Source organism: Eschrichtius robustus, chromosome 5 (assembly GCF_028021215.1).
Source record: "Eschrichtius robustus isolate mEscRob2 chromosome 5, mEscRob2.pri, whole genome shotgun sequence".
Taxonomy (NCBI): domain Eukaryota; kingdom Metazoa; phylum Chordata; class Mammalia; order Artiodactyla; family Eschrichtiidae; genus Eschrichtius; species Eschrichtius robustus.
In genome coordinates this window covers 93,313,902-93,328,783 of record NC_090828.1, presented here as the reverse complement: position 1 = coordinate 93,328,783, position 14,882 = coordinate 93,313,902, and the positions used below count along the sequence as shown (strand labels likewise).

The 14,882-nt window shown below is 36.6% G+C and overlaps 1 protein-coding gene across 1 annotated transcript in view; it reads left to right on the top strand.

Moving 5' to 3' along the window:
* Window positions 1–2,025: 2,025 nt before the first annotated feature.
* The window catches only part of THSD7B (thrombospondin type 1 domain containing 7B), a 786,243-nt gene continuing 773,386 nt past the window's right edge, over window positions 2,026–14,882 (top strand). The window contains exon 1 of the mRNA XM_068543998.1: window positions 2,026–2,164. Coding sequence (XP_068400099.1) covers window positions 2,026–2,164 — 139 coding nt within the window. The remainder of the gene's footprint in view (window positions 2,165–14,882) is intronic.

Here is a 14,882-nt window from a genome sequence, read left to right as displayed (position 1 = left end):
TCATTGTTGTGTTGCTTGTTAAGCATGTGGATTTGTCATTAGCAAAGTGAAATACCCATCGTCTAGGGTGTGTGTTTGTGTGTGTGTGTGTGTGTGTGTGTGTATACATAAAGATGTCTCATGTAGGGGGGTACAGTTTGCATCTAGTCCAGAGGTTTATGAATCGGGTCCAGTAGTGCCCCAAAGGTTCCATGGAATAGTCTTAACAGGCCACTCATAGGGACAGTCAAACAGGGGAGCTCTGTTTGATTTCAGCTGGAGCATTCCACTCTTTTCGATATTGGCATGCAATGTAGAAATTTGAAGAAAAGCATTTGGTTGCTTATCCAAATATTATCTTCATCCCTGGACCAAGGCAGGACATCAGAGAGCTGTGTACTTGAACTCTATTGGTTGATTCCTCGTAGAATCATTTTCACTGATTTGTACTTTATCACTGTACCCTTGGAGTGTTCTGGAAGAGCCCAAGACCCCACTGACCACACATTGCTGTTGTCTGTGTTATAGATGAAGAGATGTGTTGAGTGCATTGCTCAGCACAGCATCTGTGTTGATGAGAACTCTTGGGGTAAAATTCCACCAGTGCTTGGAAGCAGGGGAATGGCTTCTCCTAAAACAATAAAAAAAGAATATATACTTTACTCCTACGTATATGAGGGCTATAGTAGCCACTTTTTTTTTTTTTTTTTTTTGGTCACTAGGAAGTTCACAGTCAGGCTTGCTACCCACTTTTAGCAATTCTTTGGTAAATGTTTAGGGGGAAAAGCTTCTACCCTTGACATCCTTTCTTACTGTTCCATCCTTTTATTGCCCTACACTTATCTGTCTTAATGTGTTTTTCTAATACATGTATTGTGGCAGGTTACCCCAGATCTCTTTAATTCCACGTAGAATTTTCTTATTATCTTTTGGGCAACTACCTGGATGTCCTGTAGGCACATCAAACTTAATATTCTATAAAGAAAATTCTCTTTATCTTCCTTTTTAAACCTTCCCCTCTTCCCATTTCTCATTTTTGGTAGAGGGGTCCCATTGGTCTGGAATCTGTCTTTTCTATTCTCTCTCTCTCATACATCTCACCCAGTTGTTAACCAAATCCTTTAAACCCAGCCTCTGCACTACCTTTCAAACTTCTCCTGATTCTCTCATTCATCAGTACTTGCGTGGACTATTTCTCTAGTTTCATAACTGGCCTCAATTTCTCTGTAATCATGTTATGAATATTATGTTCACTGATGTCAGTTATTTAAAAGTCATTTGCTCTCCTGTGATTCTTATTGTTATTATTTACAGAATGAAGCCCAAATCTCTCACATGACACTCAAGGCTTTTTATAATTTGTTTCCCAACCTACATTCTAAATCTCATATCTGTCCATTTCTCCCTCCTGCATGTGTCCTTCACTGTAGCCACTTGCCCGCTCCCCGGTCCCCAAACACAAAATGCATTTCAGCACCTAGTTCTCTTGGCCAGAAATGCCCTTCCTGGCACCTTCAAGCCCTTTTCCCCGGCTCCTCTCAAATATTACCTTGTGGAGATTTCCCTCTGTTTTTTTTTCTCACCACAGAAGAACTGATTGCCTTTTCCTCATTCTTTCTCTGTCACTTTCTTAATACCATTGTTAGAATGTTCATTGCCCTATTTGGACTTTGCTGTATGTACAGATCTTTCTCCAAAAATCGTGGGCTCCTCAAGGAGTTTGGCAGAGTAGAAGGAGGGAATGTACCAGGTATCTGCCAACCCTGCTCTTAAAAGCAAAAGTAAACTGATTGGGGGACTGTAGAATCCCTAGAATTGATAACACCTTTCATGGGTAAGGATTGAAAGCATGGGCTAATTCACATCTGACCTTAAAATGTTAATATTTTGTAAACTTTCTTTATGGTCATGGTACATTTGTAATGTCATTATGCTAAAGGTTCTAGCAGTCCAAGTGAGTTTTTGTAATTTCTTTACAGAAGAAACTTATGCGATGTTCTTTTTTCTTTTAGGAATAGGCAAGTCAAGAGGCTGAAAATCTGAAGAATGTTTCCAAAGGGTAATCTGGCTGTCACTCGCTGGGTATGGAGGAGAATGAGGAAGCTATTTCTATTACTTTCTTTCTTGCTGTCCCATGCAGCTCATTTGGAAGGCAAAAAGGATAATCAGTTCATCTGGAAACCAGGTAGGGATGTCCTGGCTCTTCCTTTGTCCCATTTTCATTAATGAGAAGACTCTTCTTTCCATCCTTGTACTTCTTATGTGTGGAGTAGTGGGAAATCTCCAGAGAGGGAAAAAATAGATTCTTCTTCTTTATAATACATTTGATTCTTATTCCTGCATAATTGTCACCTCCATCCATGATGCTTGTTATCCTTCTGAATTTTCATGTTGTTGTCAATTAAAGTTATGATTTCCATAGTTACATCTGCTTCTCCTTTGTCAAATATATCACCGCTGTGCAGCACATTTGTAGCGAAAATGGCTTCTGAATTTAGCTGATATCCTCAGCTAAAAATGCTTTGGACCAGTAATACATGTCTCTTTCTTTTAGGGTACAAACTAGTTAGCTATTTATTATTGAATGTTTTCTAGCATAGATTCTGTATATCTAAGTTTTGGAGCATGAAATATTATCCTAACAACTTTGCCCATTAGTTATAATTTTACAGTTGCCTTAATGTGTTCTGAGATCCTAAGCTACCTCGTACATAAGTATATGAATAAGTTGAGTTGAGGTTTGGAGACTTGTGTATAACTTATGTTCTTTTCTAGATATTTCCTTAATGTGGCTTTGGAAAAGATCTGTTTAATTTTAAAGGCTAATACTTTATCAGCTTAAATTATGAACCTCAAATATCTTGGCTGTTTGTATCACTGATGTTTTTCTTTGCCCTAGACTTTAATTTTCTTAAAGTTTCACAATCAGATCATTTAAAATACGTTATTACTGTTTCAAGAGTCCATTCTTGCAAATAGAGATAACTTATACACCTGATATCTTAGAACTGGAAAATGTGATGTTTTAGAAGATCTATGGTCCTCAGAGAGTTTTCACTTTAGTCTCATCATCCGTAAATTAAATAGACTGCAAACATATTATGTCACCATGGAAATATGTATAATAGTGATATTTGCAATATTTAAAAGGTTTTGCAAAAACGAAAGTGAATTATGCTGTAAAGTGTATTAAGTAAAACCCCAGCACCATTAGAGATACAGTCTGGAGGAAATTTAATTGCATTAAAGCCCCTATAAATTAATTTAATTGTGGGCTCTAATACTACATTAGTGATTTTCATTTTTTACCTCACTGTAGTTTTAGGAAGTTTGGAAATAGTTCTAAAAGTCAAGATTGCATTTATGTGAATGGGGCTATTTTGTTTCAATCAGAAAAGAGTAAACATTTTATCAGATCTAATTAAGCACATTTATGTGACTGTACTCCTGTCTAAAGTTCTCAAAAAAGTGCAATTAAGATGGAAAGTAGCAAATCTGAAACATGAATGGGATGCATTAAGAAAACGGGCTTCCGCAATGAAGAGTAGCCCCCGCTTGCTGCAACTAGAGAAAGCCCACGTGCAGCAACAAAGACCCAACGCGGCCAAAAGTAAATACATTTTAAAAGTAAATAAATTTAAAAGAAAATGGGCTTATTTTGAAGGAAATTTTAGAAATAGGCCTGCTTTTCTAAAAGTAGGTCAATGGAACAAGCTGGTACAGACCCACTCTACAGTGGATGGACACTTTGGTAGCTGTCACACTTAAGTTTCAGAAGTCAGGATGCTTCCCATCAGATATTTTGCACTGTTCAAAATGAATATCCATGTCATCACTCTCATTTTCTCTGGTATTTATTCTTTCCCTCATTAGTGTGCCATCAAAAAGGTAATAACATATATTTTTTCCCATATGGTTTCATTTCTCAATTATAAATTTATTACTTGTATGTGATCAGACATTTTAAAAGTTGAAAAAATTTCAGAGATATAAAATTAAAAGCCAAAGTCTAGGCCATGTGTTCCACTCTCCCTTTTCTTATATATCCTTCAGAAACATTCCTTGCACATGTAAGTACATCTCTATGCATAGTTGTGTATATAAATCACACAAAATGCACACACGTAAGTTTTACTAAAATTATTAGTTAGGGTTCTGCCAAAAAAAGAAATGGTGCATGCAAAGTAGTTCATTGAGAAGAGTTTAATAAAAGAACTATTTACAGAAGTAGGAAAGTATGAGCAAGGTTTAAGATCAGCTACAAGGAATTGTGGAGTGCCCCTGAGCAGGTATCAGTCTTCATAACACTGGGTCTGCAGGGGCAAAGGAAGGAAGTAGTTTCTGGAATCTGGAGAGAAAACTTTTTTATGGAGAGGGTGCTTGAGAGATGCTGTGGCCTTTAGAGGGATATAAACAAAGTGCAGAGAAAAGTTGGGAAGAGGCTCAAGGTGATGAATGGTCTTTGTCCTCACATCTCCTGCCAGGGATCTCATTGGCTGAATCCAACCAGAAGCCACAAGGCAAGGGAAGGGAACCCATCGATGCCTCCATACAGACCTGCCTCCTGGGCAGGAAGCCAAGTGTGGAATGGTGGAGAATGTGGATCTGAAAATATCTAATTTTTACATACCTGTTTGTACATTCACACAAACACTCTTTCAAACAATCAGAATCATACTTGGCAGAATCATATTCCCCAGGTTGCTTTTATCATATAATGATATCTTGATGAATATTACACTTTAGTGCACATGGGTCAGTTTCATCTTTTAATGGTTGCATAGTTTTCTTTTGTAATTTTGTTTAATAATTTATTTAAACAGTGCCCTATTGGTTTATCTTTTCTTTCCCTATTGCCTGGCATTTCAGTGGCTTTTAGTTTTTTGCTATTATAAATAGTACTGACATGAATGCAACATTATTTTAAAGGCAGTAAATCAATTTGAGGAGTCATATGCCCTAGAGCATTCTGGGTCATCACCTTCAAAGACAACCTCAACATCTTAGAATCTGTACCTACTTATGCATGTTTTATTATTTCTCATTTGGATTTAAAAAAAAAGCTCGATTGCAGTTGAAATTAACTGCATTTTTTTGTAGTATATTATCAAATCCAACAACTCGGGTCCAGTGTAATCTGGAATTTGAACAGATTTCCCTGGAGACCCAGATAAATATACCTTATTTTAGAAACCTGGAAACCATTCTCTGGATTTAGATTGTGGCGCCAATCACTTAAGCTCTTTGCTGGTATCTATTGTTTTTCCCCTGAGCCCATAGGTTAGATGTTACTCAACCTCATCCAAATTAGAAGCATTTCTAAGTGAGTCCTGGCTTTGGAAAAACAATGGATTGATGAATAATAAGTGAGTGATATGTTATGTTGCTAAAGATTTCTCTACTGCGTGAGAGTCTGATGAGATGTAGGCTGTGGGGTCATTGATCTGGCAAGGCTGTTGAATGCCTGTCATCATTGTGATGAGATCTGTTGATCTATATTTAGTGTTGGGCAATTTGACATCCACGCCAAGAAAGAAGGATCATGTCAACAAGAGTATCAGATAAGGAGTGATGCTGCTTGTTGTTTTAAGTAAACACATAGCTATTCATGTCTGCATGCTTTGTAGAGGTGAACAGATCATGGCCTCTGAAGCCACAAGAGACTAGTGGTCTCTTAAAAAATTTCTCAGTATTGGTCCTAAGAGGTTCATTCATTCCTCTGATCCTTGTTGAGACCTTATTGTGTGCGAGGCACTATTACAAATACATGAGATAAGTTGAGAATAAAACTGACAAATCCTTGATCCTCATGAACAGGCTAATAAACACGATCAAGAAGTTAAATAGAGAGTGTGTTGGATGGTGATGAGTGCTTAGGAGGAAAGATAAGGCAAGGAGGAAGGATATGCAGTGATAGGTGAGAGACTAAGAGTTTTTTTCTCATTGTAGTTTTTTAATTTATTTTTTTATTGAAGTATAGTTGATTTATAATGTATTAGTTTCACTGTACAGCAGACTGATTCAGTTATATATATATTCTTTTTCAGATTCTTTTCCCATATAGGTTATTACAAAATATTGAGTATAGTTCCCTGTGCTATACAGTAGGGCCTTGTTTGTCTATTTTATATATAGTAGTGTGTGTATATTACTCCCAAATTCTTAATTTATCCCCCCGCCCACCTTTCCCCTTTGGTAACCATAAGTTTGTTTTCTATCTCGGGAAGTCTGTTTCTGTTTCGTAAATAAGTTCATTTGTATCATTTTTTAAGATTCCATACATAAGTGATATCTGAGAGACTGACATTTGCAGTGGGTGGGCTATGGGCTGCCTCACTGAGGAAGGGGATTTGAGTAAAGACCTGAAGGAAGTGAGGGAGCCAGCCATGGGGATATCAGGGAATATCCCAGATGGGGGGAACCACAAGAGCAAAAGGCCCTGAAGCAGGCGTGGCGGTGGCATGTTTGAGGACCAGAGAAGAGACCACCGTGCTGGAGCAGAGTGAACATGGGGGGCAGTGATAAGAGGTCAGGTCAGAAGGGTAATCAGGCCCAAATCAGGTATGTCTTCATAGGTTGGAATACAAGTTTGGCTTTTACTCTTGGGCGAGATAGAAAGACATGGGGGAGTTTTGAGAGAGTGGTGACATGATTTTTTTTTAAAAATAATATTTTAATAGGATTATCTTGGGTGGTCAGTTGAGCAAGTGGTCACAAGGAAACCAGCTGGGAGGCTACTATAGAAATAAGGACGAGTGATGATAATAGCTTGAACGAAGGTCATGGCAGAGAAGGTGGTGAGAAGGGGTTGGAGGTCGGATATATTTAAGGCCATGGTTTTCTACCAGGGGAGATTGTGCCCAGCAGGGGACATTTGGGAATGTCACAGCTGGTTGTCACAACTGGGTTGTGCTAGCTACATCTGTGAGTAGAAGCCAGGGATGCTGCTAAACACTCTAAAATGTAGAGGACAGCCCGCACAATAAAGAATTATCCTGCCCAAGTGTCAGTACTGCCCAGATTGAGAGACATTGTTGTAAGGTAAAACCATTATGGTGTACTGGTGTGGGGAGAGGGAGGGAGAGAGATACAAGGGTGATACTGAGGATTTGCCCTGAGCAACCAGGAGAGTGGAGTTGCCATCATTTAACCTGGGCTACTGGGAAGGAGCTGGCGTGGAGGGAATATGAGTAACTTGGTATTGGACATGTTCAATTTTTAAGTCTTTTAGAAATTCACATGGAGATGTTGACCAGGAAGTTGGGTCTGAATTCAGGAGTCAGGTCTCTGCTACAGATATAAAAGTTTGGAAGTCCCTAGCAGTGAGGTAGAATTTAAATATATAGCCTTAGAAATGAAGAGGCGACCTTGAAATGTGTGATCCTGTGTATATAAAGGATAAGTTTCTAATTTACTTCCTTTGGGCCAAATGACATTAAAAAAAATTATGATGGTAAAATACACATAACATAAACTTTACCACTTTAACCATTTTAAAGTATACAATTCGGTGACATTTAGTATATGCACAGTGTGTTGGAAACATTACCACTGTCTAGTTCCATAACATTTTCACCGTTCCAAATTACATTTTACAAGTATTTATAAAAAGACTGGAAAACAATTTGCTATGAATAATGAGGTCTGAAAGAAAAAAAATCCATATTTGTCTTTTCGTGAGAGGTTCTTTTAATAGCCTTAAGTCATCCTCAGAGGTCACTCCGTATACTAGAAAAAGTATACTTTGTATACTTTGTACGGAGGCCAACTCACATTCAAGTCCTAAGCATCTAGAAAGGAGAAAGTTATTTAACCTCTCTGAGCCCTGTTTATCTATTGGAAATGAGGGCAGTAAATAACTTAAGAGGACTGTTTTGAAAATCAAAGTAAAACAAATATAGTGAAACACTTAGTGTATTGTAGCTACTCATAAATGTTAGCTATTATTTTTATCATTATTATATAATTATTTGATGTTTGAAATATTCTTGCTTTTATGTTATGCAGTTTTTGCATACTTCTTTCCTTTATACTCACAAAAGAGGTGAGACCAATTTGACAGCTATATATACTTTATTAGTGAATGGTCATAGGTAATTTCGCTGACTTTTTAGCTCTAAAACTTTCTATATGACAGACTCTTGGAAAGTTTTAATTTCAGTAGATCCTTCCCAGTGAATAAAAAGGATGAGAATAATGACCTATGTTCTAAGAACTAAGTAGATAAGTTAAAATTAATCTTTTTGGAAGAAAAAAACGAGACTATGAAAATGATGTTGGGTAAGAAAAAAGGATCTTACTTAGGTTAATATTTAATTATAGCTTAAATAATAACGTTTTCAGAGTTGAAAGAACTTTAAGGAAAAATGATATTTTATATATATATATTTATATGTATATTTAAGTTTAGGAATCTTAGAGACAATACAGTGTTCTTAGGATAAAGCTAATTTTTTGAATATGTGCTAGAAGTTAGTGAAATATTTCTTCTGAGAATGTTATTAAATTGGAATCATTTAAATTACATCTATGGCTATTAATTTATCTTAGAGCTATGTGTATAATAAATTCTCAATGGTGTTATTTCTGTGATATCAAAAAGCATAGAAATATATGGCATGGGATTCACTGCTAAAACTTCTAATCATTTTTCCTTGGAGGCCACAAGTACTAATTTGGTAATGTTCCCAATAAGCCAGAAAAAGTCTATATTACCTAAATAATTTGAAATAAATTACTCTGATTTTTTTCTAAATATTACTATAATGGAGGCTGCCTGAGGAGAGAGAGATGTTGTTGATTTTATTCACTGATATATTCCCAGTACCCAGAACATAAATAAATGTTGCATAAAATATCCCCAGCACATTAAGTACTTGTAGAATGAGGGGCACTGTCTTGTGTGTGTGTGTGTGTGTATTTAGGGGAGTTGAGAAGTGAAGAGTTGAAGAAATAGAGCATATGATACATGTTATTCTAGAACTTGAAATATTGGTTTGGCCAAAAAGTTCGTTCGGATTTCCCCATAAGATGGTATGGAAAAATCCGAATGAACTTTTTGGCAAACCCAATATAAATTGAAGAGAGGATATGAAATGATGAAAACCAAAGTCAGCCTTATAAATCAGTAAATATGAAAATTAATGATCTGTATTTTCTTGTTCCTTGGTTCCAGTACCATTTCTGATCATCTCTGGAAAAGATGTTGAACACAGTTTGTATGAAAAGAAATAGGTACACAGAGTAAGAAATTTAACTATTACTGCAATTCTCATGACGAGATATTACAGTTGCATGTTGTCTTCCATTTAATTTCCTCAGAGGCAGCCAGTTTCAACTCTTTTTACTGTTTATCCTGATGTTTACCTCCATATTTCTAAGTAATATACTCATTATTGATGTTTCTTGATTTGTGTTGAATATTTCTTATTGATTTTCTCCTATGTCAGCTGAAGATTTATCTCTCACCTACCTACCCCTTTCCCTCCTTATTACCTCCCTTGAAAGTAGTTATATCAAAATACTTAGATCAATGAACAGTGATTGTATTATTATTTCTACATAGATTCTGTTCTCTGCTGAGTCAAGCAGTGTACCATACTTCTGCCTCCTTTTTTTTCAGCTTTTTGTTTTATACAGAAATTAAAAATTGCCTCATCTTTTCTTTTGCCTTCTTTGAGTCTACTACTACTTTCCCCCTGATGCTCCAGCTGACATACCCCTATTAATTTTTTTTTTTTTTTTTTTTTAGCGATGTGGAGCATCTTTTTTTTTTTTTTAATATTCATTTATTTAATTTTATTTTTGGCTGCATTGGGTCTTAGTTGCGGCACATGGGACCTTGGCTGTGGCATGCGGGATATTTCGATGCAGGGTGCCGGCTGTTTGTTGTGGTGCATGGGCTTCTCTCTAGTTGTGGCGGCATGGGCTCCAGAGCACGTGGGCTCTGTAGTTGCAGCTCACATGCTTAGTTGCCCTGTGGCATGTGGGATCTTTGTTCCCCGACCAGGGATTGAACTCGTGTCCCCTGCATTGGAAGGCAGATTCTAAACCAATGGACCACCAGGGAAGTCCCCCATATTAATTTTTTGAAACATTTAAGCACTGTTCAAAACACTCTATTATGTTTTTGTGGGGGAGATCTTTCCACAGCCCTCTGCCCTCCTGATTCAGTGTGGACTGCTGCACAGTTTCTCATCTTGAACCCCTTGTTCCCAGTTTTGTGTTTCTCTTCCTTGCCTTTGTTGCTCTGTTTTCTAGAATTGCTAAAATAGGACACATTGGAAGTCATTTTTCATGTCTGAAAGGGTCTCTGCTTGTCATGTACTTGACTGATAGCTTGGGTGTGGAGTTCAAGGTTAAAAAGCACTTTTCCCCTCAGAATTTTGAAGGCTCTGCTCTACGTATTCCAGCCTCCAGTATTGTTGCTAAGAAGTTTTTGTCATTCTGACCTCATCTCTGTATGTTACCTGTTTGTTTCTTTTCCTCTTTCTGAATCTTCTTTTTATCCATGAAGTTCTGAAATTTCATAATTATGTACTTTGGGGTGAGTCCTTTCTCCTTTATTTTACTGGCCATTAGGAGAATATTTTACCAATATGCTCATGCTCTGCAGTTCTGAGATTTATTTTTTATATGATTTTCTACCTCTGTTGTCTCTCTTCCTTCTGAAACTCCTTGGACAGATGTTTTACCTCTCTAATCGATCTTCAAATTTTAGATATTTCCACTGTTTTTTCTTCTGTTTGCATTTTTATTCTAATTTCTAAAATATTTATTATATTTCATCTTTCAACCCTTCCATTGAATATTTTTTATTTCAGCCAGCACATTTTAAATTTCTAAGATATCTTATTCTATAATTTTTAATTTTTTTAATTTTTAATTTTTTTTCACATCTTTATTGGAGTATAAATGCTTTACAATGTTGTGTTAGTTTCTGCTGTACAACAAAGTGAATCAGCTACATGTATACATATATCCCCGTATCCCCTCCCTCTTGGGCTTCCCTCCCACCCTCCCTATCCCATTCCTCTAGGATGTCACAAAGCATAGAGTTGATCTCCTTGTGCTATGCAGCAGTTTCCCACTAGCCATCCATTTTACATTTGGTGGTGTATATATGTCAATGCTACTCTCTCACTTCATCCCAGCTTTCCCTTTCCCCCATGCCCTCAAGTCCGTTCTCTACGTCTGCATCTTTATTCCTGCCCTGCCACTAGGTTCATCAGTACCTCTTTTTTACATTCCATATATGTGCATTAGAAATGGTATTTGTTTTTCTCTTTCTAACTTACTTCACTCTGTATGGCACATTCTCGGTCCATCCACCTCACTACAAATAACTCAGTTTCATCCCTTTTTATGGCTGAGTAATATTCCATTGTATATATGTGCCACATCTTCTTTATTCATTCATCTGTTGCTGGACATTTAGGCTGCTTCCAGGTCCTGGCTTTTGTAAACAGTGCTGCAGTGAACATTGGGGTACATGTATTTTTGAATTATGGTTTTCTCAGGGTATATGCCCAGTAGTGGGATTGCTGGGTCATATGGTAGTTTTTTAAGGAAGCTCCATACTGTTCTCCATAGTAGCTGTGTCAATTTACATTCCCACCAACAATGCAGACGGGTTCCCTTTTCTCCACACCCTCTCCAGCGTTTATTGTTTGTAGATTTTTTTGATGGTGGCCATTCTGACTGGTGTGAGGTGATACCTCATTGTGGTTTTGATTTGTATTTCTCTAATGTTTAGTGATGTTGAGCATCTTTTCATGTATTTGTTGGCCATCTGTATGCCTGCTTTGGAGAAATGTCTATTTAGGTCTTCTGCCCATTTTTGCTTGTTTTTGTGATATTGAGCTGCATGATCTGCTTGTATATTTTGGAGATTAATCATTTTGTCCATTGATTCATTTGCAAATATTTTCTCCCATTCTGAGGATTGTCTTTTCGTCTTGTTTATGGTTTCCTTTGCTGTGCAAAAGCTTTTAAGTTTCATTAGGTCCCATTTGTTTACTTTTGTTTTTATTTCCCTTACTCTAGGAGGTGGGTCAAAAAGGATCTTGCTGTGATTTATGTCATAGAGTGGTCTGCCTATGTTTTCCTCTAAGAGTTTTATAGTGTGGGTCTTACATTTAGGTCTCTAATCTATTTTGAGTTTATTTTTGTGTATGGTGTTAGGGAGTGTTCTAATTTCATTCTTTTACGTGTATCTATCCATTTTTCCAGCATCGCTTACTGAAGAGGCTGTCTTTTCTCTGTTGTATATTCTTGCCTCCTTTGTCAAAGATAAGATGACCATATGTGTGTGGGTTTATCTCTGGGCTTTCTATTCTGTTCCATTGATCTATATTTCTGTTTTTCTGCCAGTACCATATTGTTTTGATTACTGTAGCTTTGTAGTATAGTCTGAAGTCAGGGAGCCTGATTCCTCCAGCTCCGTTTTTCTATCTTAAGATTGCTTTGGCTATTCGGGGTCTTTTGTGTTTCCATACAAACTGTAAAATTTCTTGTTCTAGTTCTGTGAAAAATGCCATTGGTAATTTGATAGGGATTGCACTGAACCTGTAGACTGCTTTGGGTAGTATAGTCATTTTCACAATATTGATTCTTCCAATCCAGGAGCATGGTATATCTCTCTGTTTATATTATTTTTGATTTCTTTCATCAGTGTTTTATAGTTTTCCGAGTACAGATATTTTGCTTCCTTAGGTAGGTTTATTCCTAGGTATTTATTCTTTTTGTTGCTATGGTAAATGGGATTGTTTCCTTGATTTCTCTTTTTGATCTTTCGTTGTTAGTGTATTGGAATGTAAGAGATTTCTGTGCATTAATTTTGTATCCTGCAACCTTACCAAATTCATTGATTAGTTCTGGTAGTTTTCTGGTGGCATCTTTAGGATTCTCTATGTATAGTATCATGTCATCAGCAAACAGTGACAGTTTTACTTCTTTTCCAGTTTGGATTCCGTTCATTTCTTTTTCTTCTCTGATTGCTGTGGCTAGGACTTCCAATACTATGCTGAATAATAGTGGCAAGAGCGAACATCCTTGTCTTATTCCTGATATTAGAGGAAATGCTTTCAGTTTTTCACCATTGAGAATGAGGTTTGCCTTGGGTTTGTTGTATATGGCTTTTATTATGTTGAGGTAGATTTCCTCTGTGCCCACTTTCTGGAGAGTTTTTGTCATAAACTGATGTTGAATTTTGTCAAAAGCTTTTTCTGCATCTATTGAGATGATCATATGGTTTTTATTCTTCAATTTGTTAATATGGTGTATCACATTGATTGATTTGTGTATATTGAAGAATCCTTGCATCCCTGGGATAAATCCCACTTGATCATGCTGTATGATCCTTTTAATGTGTTGTTGGATTCTCTTTGCTAGTAGTTTGTTAAGTATTTTTCTGTCTATGTTCATCAGTGATATTGGTCTATAATTTTCTTTTTTTGTGATATCTTTGTCTGGTTTTGGTATCAGGGTGGCAGTGGCCTCGTAGAATGAGTTTGGGAGTGTTCCTCCCTCTGCAGTTTTTTGGAAGAGTTTGAGATGGATAGGTGTTAACTCTTCTCTAAATGTTTGATAGAATTTGCCTGTGAAGCCATCTGGTCCTGGACTTTTGTTTGTTGGAAGACTTTTAATTACAGTTTCAATTTTATTCCTGTGATTGTTCTGTTTATATTTTCTAAATCTTCCTGGTTCGATCTTGGAAGGTTGTACTTTTCGAAGAATTTGTCCATTTCTTCTAGATTGTCCATGTTATTGGTATAGAGTTGCTTGTAGTAGTCTCTTATGATCTTTTGTATTTCTGCAGTGTCAGTTGTAATCTCTCCTTTTTCACTTCTAATTTTATTGATTTGAGTCCTCTCCCTTTTTTCTTGATGAATCCTGCTAAAGGTTTATCAATTTTGTTTATCTTTTCAAAGAACCAACTTTCACTTTTATTGATCTTTGCTCTTGTTTTCTTCATTTCTATTTCATTTATCTCTGCTCTGATCTTTATGATTTCTTTCCTTCTACTAACTTTGGGTTTTCTTTGTTCTTCTTTTTCTAGTTGCTTTAGGTGTAAGGTTAGATTGTTTATTTGAAATTTTTCTTGTTTCTTGAGGTGAGCTTGAATTGCTATGAACTTCCCTCTTAGAAGTGCTTTTGCTGTGTCCCATAGGTTTTGGATCGTCATGTTTTCATTGTCATTTGTTTCTAGGTATTTTTTAAGTTTTTTGATTTCTTCAGTGATCTCTTGGTTGTTTAGCAGCACACTGTTTAGCCTCCATCTATTTGTGTTGTTTACTGTTTTTTTTTTCCCTGTAATTGTTATTTAATCTCATAGCGTTGTGGTCGGAAAAGATACTTGATAAGAATTCAGTTTTCTTAAACTTTCCAAGGCTTGATTTGTGACCCAAGATGTGATCTATTCTGGAGAACGTTCCGTGTGCACTTGAGGAGAAGGTGTATTCTTCTGCTTTCAGGTGGAATGTCCTAAAAATATCAATTAAGTCTATCTGGTCTATTGTGTCATTTAAAGCTTGTGTTTCCTTATTTATTTTCTGTCTGCATGATCTGTCTATTGGTGTAAGTGGGGTGTTAAAGTCCCCTAGTATTATTGTGTTACTGTCAGTTTCCCCTTTTATGGCTGTTAGCATTTGCCTTATGTATTGAGGTGCTCCTATGTTGGGTGCATAAATGTTTATAATTGTTATGTTTTCTTCTTGGATTGATCCCTTGATCATTATGTAATGTCCTTCTTTATCTCTTGTAACATTCTTTACTTTAAAGTCTATTTTAAATGATATGAGTATTGCTACTCCAGCTTTCTTGTGATTTCTATTTGCATGGAGTATCTTTTTCCATCCCCCTCACTTTCAGTCTGTATGTGTCCCTATGTCTGAAGTAGGTTT